Source organism: Ursus maritimus, unplaced genomic scaffold (genome assembly GCF_017311325.1).
Source record: "Ursus maritimus isolate PB19 unplaced genomic scaffold, ASM1731132v1 scaffold_3, whole genome shotgun sequence".
Taxonomy (NCBI): domain Eukaryota; kingdom Metazoa; phylum Chordata; class Mammalia; order Carnivora; family Ursidae; genus Ursus; species Ursus maritimus.
The window spans coordinates 11,119,798-11,129,433 of record NW_024425563.1 but is presented as its reverse complement, the minus strand read 5'-3'; the positions used below and the strand labels follow the sequence as shown (position 1 = coordinate 11,129,433).

At 41.1% G+C, this 9,636-nt stretch overlaps 1 protein-coding gene across 1 annotated transcript; it reads left to right on the top strand.

Moving 5' to 3' along the window:
- Positions 1-321: 321 nt before the first annotated feature.
- LOC103668966 (olfactory receptor 6B1) lies at positions 322-1,683 on the top strand. Its single transcript, XM_008697284.2, has one exon. It carries the CDS (start codon positions 563-565, stop codon positions 1,544-1,546), a length of 984 nt encoding a protein of 327 aa, XP_008695506.2. The 5' UTR covers positions 322-562; the 3' UTR covers positions 1,547-1,683.
- Positions 1,684-9,636: the final 7,953 nt, after the last annotated feature.

The following is a 9,636-nucleotide window of genomic DNA, read 5'->3' as shown; positions in this document are numbered from 1 at the left end:
GACTGAGGTCCAGGTCTTTTACATGGAAAGCCTAACTCTCCTGATCTCAGTGCTCACATACCTCATGTGATTGTCATCATCAGCTTGTGACAGCTGCACTCCATCTCCATGGATGGTGCAGGGAAAGGATGTAATGGTATGTGAGGGGTAAGTGAGTCATAAGGAAGAGCTTCCAAAGCACTGTGTAGACATGGGCCAGGAGTACCATGCGTATCCTTTGGAATTGGCAGTGGTAACATGGAACATGGAGACTGGATATTGTTTAATTTGGGGGTGGTTGTGAAGGCAGCATAGAATATTAGGGCATGGGCTTTGGATGTAGACTTCAATGTGATCCCTGCCCTATTACCGGTGGGAAGTTGGTAAGTTGCTTAATGTCTTTCAGAGGCTCAGTTTCCTTATCACTAAAGTGGGCATAATAACATGTAAAGAGGCTATGTAAGAGTTAAATTACATTAGTGCATACCATACCCAGTGTATGGTCTAGCCTATAATATGTTATGAATATGTTACTATTATTGCTAGTCAGAGAAGGTAGAGGATGGAAGATTCTAACTGAACCATGGACTCTGACCGAGTGATTTTTTTCCCCAGGAGATCTAAGTCCTGTATCTCCAGTATGGAAGTGGAGAACCAGACCCAGGTCACCAAGTTCATTCTGGTGGGGTTCCCTGGGAACTGGGGCATGCGGGTAACAGTGTTCCTAGTGTTCCTCATGGCCTATATTCTGATAGTGGCCGAAAATGTGGTCATCATCCTGCTGGTGCAGCAGAACCGGCCACTGCACAAGCCTATGTACTTCTTCCTGGCCAACCTGTCTTTCTTGGAGACCTGGTACATCTCTGTGACTGTGCCTAAGTTGCTGTTTAGTTTTTGGTCTGTGAGCAACAGTATCTCCTTCACTCACTGCATGATACAACTTTACTTCTTCATTGCCCTCATGTGCACAGAATGTGTGCTCCTGGCTGCCATGGCCTATGACCGTTATGTGGCCATCTGCCGTCCACTCCACTACCCCACCATTATGAGCCACGGGCTTTGCTTCCGCTTGGCTCTTGGTTCCTGGGCCATTGGCTTTGGCATCTCCTTGGCTAAGATCTACTTCATCTCTCGCCTCAGCTTCTGTGGCCCCAACGTCATCAATCACTTCTTCTGTGACATCTCTCCAGTACTTAACCTCTCCTGCACAGACATGTCTGTAGCTGAGCTGGTGGACTTCGTCCTGGCGCTGGTCATCTTTCTCTTCCCCCTCTCTATCACTGTCCTGTCCTATGGATGCATCCTCGCCACCGTTCTGCGCATGCCCACCGGAAAGCAGAAAGCGTTCTCTACTTGTGCCTCCCACCTCGTGGTGGTCACCATCTTTTACTCAGCCACGATTTTCATGTATGCCAGGCCCCGAGCCATCCATGCCTTCAACATGAACAAAGTGATTTCCATCTTCTATGCCATTGTCACCCCTGCTCTCAACCCTTTCATTTATTGCCTAAGGAACAGAGAGGTCAAAGAGGCTCTGAAGAAACTGGCCTATTGCCAAGTTATCTGATCGGACTAGTCACTTACAAATTATTAGAAAGAAATGATTTGATTTGGTGCCTGCTCTTCCATCCTCGGTCCTTTCTCCTTTAATGCCTGCTCTCATAGGACTCATGCCAATATGACATCCCCACATCCACATCAACCACGGGCTCTTGGCTATGTTGGAAGGTCTGCATCAGCACACGTGGTCTGTGGTCTAAGGCCATACACCTTGTAGAGAGAATTCTCTTTGGCTGAGACCTAAAATAGAGTTTCTGACACTATGAGTAAATCCCTAATGGAGCAAAGTGGGTGATCAAGTTAGTAGCGTCTGAGTTAGCTTTTTTGGGGATCTAGCAAGCATTAAGGGTTGTGGGCCACAGATCTGCGATGGCTTCCTGACTGAGACAGAGGTAGCAGCGTCCTCAACAATCCCATCCCGGATGTTGTGCTGGCCATCAATCTTGGTGGCAGAGACTAGCGACTGCTCCTCTAGTCCCCCCAACACTTTCTGTAAGTAGCTGGTTCCCTGCATTATAAACATTTCTGCTTCAGGTAGCTAGAGTGCTTTCTGTTATCTGTATGTGAACTGTACCTAAAACAATTGTAATTTGTCTTCTGACATAACTTATACTGTTGGTTTGTACCAAATTTCACATTTCCCTTCCAGATGTTCCAATATGTTTGTATCCTCTAGTGGATGAGCACAAAATAACTGATAAATAAATAAATATCAGCAAATATATTATTTGCTGAAGGAAACTTTGCCCTCGTTAATCATCTTTTCTTTTGACCTCAATGTTCTCCTTCCTCTTTAATCTACTTTTACTCCCCCGGCCTTCATCTCTCAACACCTCATCTCAAATACAAGCAACTAGTCCAAATTTAGGATTTGACAGATTTCCATCCTGTGCCACAGTGATTCTCAGCTCTCCTACTTGTTTATCTGACACCCTACCTATGAACACTAGACTTGCTGATCAAATGTGCCACACAGAAGTGTATAGGTGTGCCCACTCTGGGTTCACAGTTTTGTCAATGGCAAAGTCCTTTAAGCTGTATTCAATATAATGTGCCAATGTCAGCAGGAATATAAATCTTCCATTAGAACAGTTGAAAATAGAATGGCTTTTAGCATTTTCAACATCTTTTACCTAAAAACAAATAACATTTTCAGAAATGTTTTCTCTCTCTCTCTCTCTTTTTTTTTTTTTTGAAGTAAGAGGCATTAGGAAGGATTCTTTGCTGCATATTACAAACTTGTGGAACAGAAGCTTGGGAAGTAAATAATGTACAATCACAGATAGTAGGGAGAGAGGTCAAAAGCCCAGGTTTCCTGACTCTAAGCCCTGGGTCTGTCCTTAGCTCATGGGATCTTTCTAGAGAGAAAACATGCTTCTTCAGCAGACTAAGTGTGTAGGGGTTTGGTTAGAATCATCAACTGCTATACCTGGAGAAACTGTTAATAAAATAAAAATGGAAAAAATGTGGAATATATTCCTCAGGAAAGCAAAGAAACAAAGATAAAATGCAAGCCTACTTTACTTTAAAGAATAAACATACAAAAAGAAATGACCCTCATGATGGAAATGATTTAATATTTGCTCCTAGAACATACTTTGGTTCCTTCATGCGATTAAGAAGTGATTATACACATATTTCCATTTCAAACCAAACATATAAGGGAAAGTGGTTATTTTCTGAGATAATTCAGATGAACCAATCACAATGTCACAGGCAATTAGGGCTATGAAATACATGCACTGAAAAACAGGAAGTAGTGAATGGGGGATAAAAATTACCACCTGGCTGCTGACGATCTGCGTTCTAGTTCTGGATACGTCTTTGTCATGTGGCATGGGACAAACCATCTAAACTCTCTGACACACTGATTCGTCACACGTAAAACAGAAATAATAGTGCCTGCTTTGCCTCCCTTCCATGATGGTTATAAGGATAAAGTGACATGATTCCAAAGACTTTGTCCAAGATCTGGGCCAGTGGAAGATCTAAGCAGGCCAAAACTCGGTTATAGTTTATTGGGAGAAACTAGCTGGGAAGTCTCTGTAGACCTCCAAAACCATCCTGTGCTGACTGAGCTCCACGTCCCACAGTCTGGGAGACTCCAAATATAAGGGCTGTTTGCTTGCTTTATTATTTCTCATAAGTATCTGGGTGAGAGAGAGTGTAGAAGTAGGATTTCTTCACAAGTTCTATTCGATTGTGTTTCAAACAGCAGATGGGAATCAGTTCTGCAATCTTGAGCTCATTGTGAGAGTAACACCCAAATGCATGAGCTGAGCAAATTAGAGGGTACAGATCAGACCGGTGTAGGAATCAGCCTCAACAGAGGAAAGATGACGTACAGCAGTATAATGGATAAATGCACCCAAAAGACTGTAAAGTGAGCCATGTAAAGCAAGGCAGACATTTTGAACAAGACTGCTTGGGGGTAGGTAATCACCTTGTAGACTCTGGTAGTCAGTTTTAGCAGTTTACTTGGAGCCCAAGCCTCAGGATTCATTTTTGACCAACCAACCCATAATGGAGTTCATCAAGTCAATGAAAATGTATTTTTATAACAAAATAGAAAAACTTGTATTTAGGAACAGATGGCAGACAATATAATTGGACATACAAAATGCATACATAATATACATAATGTAGTGGGTTGAATGGCAGCTCCCAGAAAGATTTGTCCCACCCTCAAGCTGGAATTTGTGATTACGAACTTATTTGGAAAAGGGGCCTTGGAAATGTAATTAAGTTAAGGATCTTGGGGTGCTGGGTGGCTTAGTTGGTTAGGCATCTGCCTTCGGCTCAGGTCATGATCCCAAGGTCCTAGGATCGAGCCCCATAGCAGGCTCCCTGAGCTAAGTGGGAAGCCTGCTTCTCCCTCTGCCTGCCACTCCCCCTGCTTGTGTTCCCTCACTCTTTCTCTCTCTCTCATTCTCTGTCAAATAAATAAAATCTTTTAAAGTTAAGGATCTCAAAATGAGGCCATCTTTGATTATCTGTATGGGCCCTAAATCCAATGACCAGTTTGTTGTAAGACAGAGAAGGGGAGAAGGCAGAGGTGAAGGCCGTACAAAGATGGATGTAACATGGACTTAAGCTTCCACAAGCCAAGGGATGCTCGCAGCCACCAGAAACTGACAGAGCAAGGACTGATTCTCCCCTAGGGCTTTCAAAGGAAGTGTGGCCCTGCTGACACCTTGATTTTGCATTTCTGGCCTCCAGAATTGTAAGAAAATAAATTTGTTGTTTTAAGCCACTGAGTTTGTTGTAATTTGTGGTGGCAGCCCTAGGAAAGCAGTACTTGTACCAGTTCCGGTGTCAGTAAGTCCAATAGTGTCCTGAGGGAAACAGGGAAGAGTATGACAAGTGCTGGTGGAGATTTGAAGTTTTAAATCTGGTGGTTACAAAAGTCCTCACTGAGAAAGTGAAGTCTGAGCAAATGAAGAGGAGAAAGTCGATGGTCAAATATTCATCAAATGAAGGTTTAAGAGCCCCACAGCATTTGAGAGGACTGAGGTGGCTACTACCTCTTAGCACGTGGGTGGCTAATTCAGTTAAATGTCCGACTCTTGATTTCGGCTCGGGTCATGATCTCAGGTCTTAGGATTGAGCCCCAAGACAGGATCTGTACTCAGCAGGGAGTCTGCTTGAGGATTCTCTTGCTCTCTCTCTCTCTCTCTCTCTCAAATAAATAAATAAATAAATAAATCTAAAAAAAAAAAGATCAATGAGTGGTAAATATATACAGAGCGATTTTGCTCTTTTACTTTTGTTCACTGCTAGATTCTTCCAAGGTCCAGAAGTATCAATGGATTGAGCCAGTTATGACCCCATAAGNNTCTATGTAGGGAAATGTTACACTGCACTATGAAATTTAGGTCATTTAAGATTTTCGATGTATGACAGAGTGTGCACAAAGGTTGGCTCTGGTTTATTTGATATTAAAAGTTTTGAGGCCTCCAACAGCAATGCAAAGCTTCTTTCTGGATCAGAGCAACTTCATCAACCTCGCCTTTTGCTGGGAAGGTTGTCATGGTAACAGTAGGACTCAGCCGCAAGAGCAGGCTAACGCAACTATTACAACTCTACACAAAACGTATTAACACTTGGAGCATTTCCCTTTTGATTCATGGCTAGCCTGGGACATTGAAAGATTCCATGTGTGCTGAGACCATGTAGTCAGTAATAATTTAATAAGAATAAAATCTGAAGATACAGACACAAAATTTAGGAAGTGTTTAGGAGTGCATGGATTGCAAGTGTTTGTCTTTCTTCATCCTCACCCGATCTTCCTTCTCCTTTTTCACTTACTAATACTTTCTACTTTTTTTCCCCACATAAAAATGCTGTATTGCTAGTTTCTAAGATAAAATAATTCCTCCAAATTAAAATGCTGCTGTGTTCCTGTCATACTCCTCTTTAAAACAGTATTTCCCTCCATGGTCTGCAAAGACGTGGTCCTTAGTTTGGTCAGAGGCACTTGTGCTCCTGCCTCTGCTTCCAGCCTCAGCACCTGCTTCTCCAGGATCTTTCCCCGGTTCTCCCACCTAGCACTTGATGTTTCTCAAACTTCTTGTAGTTTCTACAATACAAATGCTATTTCAGGCACCCCATCTTTGCTCCAGCAATTTCCTGTGCTTACAACATCTTCTTTCTCCAGCTTTAAGATTAATGTGTGTTTGTTTGTTTCCCTTTCTTCTAATTCAGCTTAGACATCACCTTCTCCAGGAAGATTACTAAATCGTGGCTTTCTTTCCTGCCTGAGTCACAATCAGCTGCCTTATATTCTCTTCTCTGAGCTCAAAGGAGTAGGAATCGTGTCTTATTCATTTCTGTGTCCCAAGAGTCTACCACTGCACCTGGAATATAGTTGGTGCTTCTGAGAAAAATGAAAGGAAATAAGAAGTTTCCCAGGACCATGCATGGTATTTCTCTCCAACTAGTCTAAATGTCTTGAAAAGATTCCTTAAGAATCCCAAAGATTGGGACACCTGGGTGGCTTAGTCAGTTGAGCATCTGACTCTTGGTTTTGGCTCAGGTCATGATCTCATGCGTGATGATCTCATGGGTGGTGGGATCCACCCCCATGTCAGGCTCCATGCTCAGCAGGGAGTCTGCTTGAGATTCTCTCCCTCCGCCCTTCCCCCCACTTTCGCGCACTCTCTCTCTCTCCGTCAAAAATAAATAAATCTTAAAAAAAAAAATGAATCCCAAAGATCTACACATTCTGTAGCTATTACTAACAGTCTCAACAAAGACCAAGCTATGAGTTATTTGCATTAGATGGTGCTGCAACCATAACATTTATTCATCTGATCTCGGAGCTTTTTAAATCCTCAGCAAACGTGTACCATGCTACTAGAACAGAAATTGGGAACTGCTGCTGTTGCTGAGCAGAAGCTGGGGTCACTGAGAGAGAAGCTGTAGTGCCTGCTTCTAAAACTCAAGATGTTCAAATTAACCTTTGCAAATTCCTTCATAACCCACTGACTCCAAAACTGACTCCAGTTTTCTCCAGTTGTTATCCACTTATTATCTTTGTTCTCATTTTTCTTCTCCTCCATTCCACCCTGTCCTTTGCTGTGTACCCTGCCTGATACGTTTCATCACCTTGGCCACCATTGACCTTTGAGCTGTGGTAACCCCTCCTGTGAATGTGCTGGCATATCCCTTCAGCCCTTTCCATCCTCCTATTCTCACCAAATAGCCGCAACCCAAGCAGATGCATTTTTTAAAAAATCACTTTATTGAGGAATAATTGACATGTAAAGAGCTGTACGTAATTAATGTACACAACTCGATGAGACGGGGATAAGTATACACCTGAAAGTATACCACCATCATGGCTGTAGACATGTCCATCACCTGCTAGTTTCCTCCCACTCACCCCGTTTATTATTGCTATTATTATTAATTATTGTTATTTTTGTAACAATATAAGAGCATTTAACATAAGATCGATCCTCTCAAAAACTAAGTATCAATGCAGTATTGTTAGCTATGGGCACTGTGCTGTGTACTAGATGTCCAGCATTTATTTTTGTTGCCTAACTGAAATTTTGTACCCTTTGACTATCACTTCCCCATGTCTCCTGTCAATCACCACTCTACTCTGTGCTTCTGTTTGTCTATTTTAGTTTCTATATACCCGTGAGATCATGCAGTCTTCCTGTGAGCACATACAACTTAAAAAAATTGCTCTGATCATGAAACTGTGGAAAAGGCTTCAATTTTGTTTCATTATCTGCTGAATGAAGGTCACAGACCTTAGTTTGAAATTCAGTATCCTTCGCTCCCTGCTTCAACATGCTTTTTATTTTGTGTGACACAATAAATCGAACCCATAACCCAAAATTAATCTAAAATACCCCAGTTCCCTTGAAGACCATTGCTGATTTCTGTAGCTGAAAGTAGTATCTGGACCCTCTGAATGTTCTCATTTTTTATTTTCATTTATTTATTTCTTTGTTTTAAATTTTTTGTCTCATTTTCCTTTATAAGAACATCCACGCATGGTTTGTCTTTGTGTGGCCGCAAACAGCTCTCACACTGTACTCAGTAAATATTTGCTTAATAAGGAATATGGAGTTGATTTAATAAATATTACTTCAAATAATATTTCCTCGGGGATATGTGTTAAGCTCTTTATTAGCAAATATCTGTCCAGTTTTAAAAGTGGGAAAAATCTGATTTTCTATAATTTATTTCACAAATTATAACTATTACACTTAATAGGCTACCTGTTCTGATTATTCATTTCTCTAACTCACTTTAAAAAAAAAGGTCAGTTTTTTCCCAGTGGTGTTTCTTTGGTGTTGGTACCATCTAGTGGGCAGTATGAGTAATGCTCAACAATTAAATCGGCTTTGGAGAGCTAGTTCTGAGCCCAGCTTGAAGATCACCTGGTCTAATACTCTTCATTGTACAAATGATAAACTGAGATTTTGAAGATTTAAGCAGTTTCTCACAGTCTGCGCATGGCTGAGCATCTATCATGTGAAAAGAACTTACATGGGATACTAAGAATCCTAAAGCATGCTTCCTACCTCCCATCATTCACCACCAACACAGCAACATAGAACATTAATCTGTAAAAGGTGGCAATAAAAATATTTGAATTATTCAGTGTGAGTGAAAACTGCTTGGTAAAATATACAGACAAAAATGCCTGTAAGAAAAATGTGCTAAGAGCACAGTCTATTAAACAATAAAGTTTCTAGAAGAGGTGGGGTTTGTGCTGAAACCTGAAAGTTGTGTACACAAGGATTTGGACAGCGAGGGGAGCAAGGGAGGAGCATTTAGTACAATGGAAAGGATAGAACAAAGACATATTTAGGGAACACTGAGCATGAGAATAGACGAGGTAATAACAGCATTAACTGCTTTAAGTAGAATGGAGGCTGGTACAAATAAGATATAAAGAAATGCTTTGAATCAATTTGGTGTGAGAAGGTAAACAATAAACTGACAACTTGAATCACTAAATTGAATCAATCTTGTGAATATACTCAAAGGCAAAATCTCGAAGTTTGGAATTTAGATTCCTTTAAGTAACAGTGGTTAGATTAAAAAATTATATGTAAAGAATAAATTAAAGGGGCGCCTAGGTAGCTCAGTTGATTGAACGTCTGACTCTTGATCTCAGCTCAGATCTTGATCTCAGGGTTGTGAGTTCAAGCCCTGCATTGGGGCTTGACAGGGGATATGGGGAATCTCAAGCCCCTACTTAAAAAAAAAAAAGTAAATTAAAAAGACAAAAATCCTAAGTTATATGAAAGAGCACTTGTAACTTAGAATGAGATTCCCTACAGTATAATACATTGATCCAGAGATGTTGTATTTCAAATAACCCAGAGGAAGGTAAAAATGGTGTGCTTTAGAAAATTGTTAGATGATACACTAAGTAGCCCTGATGACGGATGCTGGTGTTGAAGACACAGGTGGAGAGTTGAAATAAAATCGGGCATGAATTTACCACAACATGGATGGAACTAGAGAGTATCGTGCTAAGTGAAATACATCAGACTGAGAAAGACAAATACCATATGACTTCACTCGTAATGTGGGATGTAAAAACAAATGAATAAATAAACAAAAAGC

Bases quoted from the DNA above. Each gene is read 5' to 3' on its own strand.
- LOC103668966 (XM_008697284.2), top strand. From the start codon at position 563: ATGGACTCTGACCGAGTGATTTTTTTCCCCAGGAGATCTAAGTCCTGT.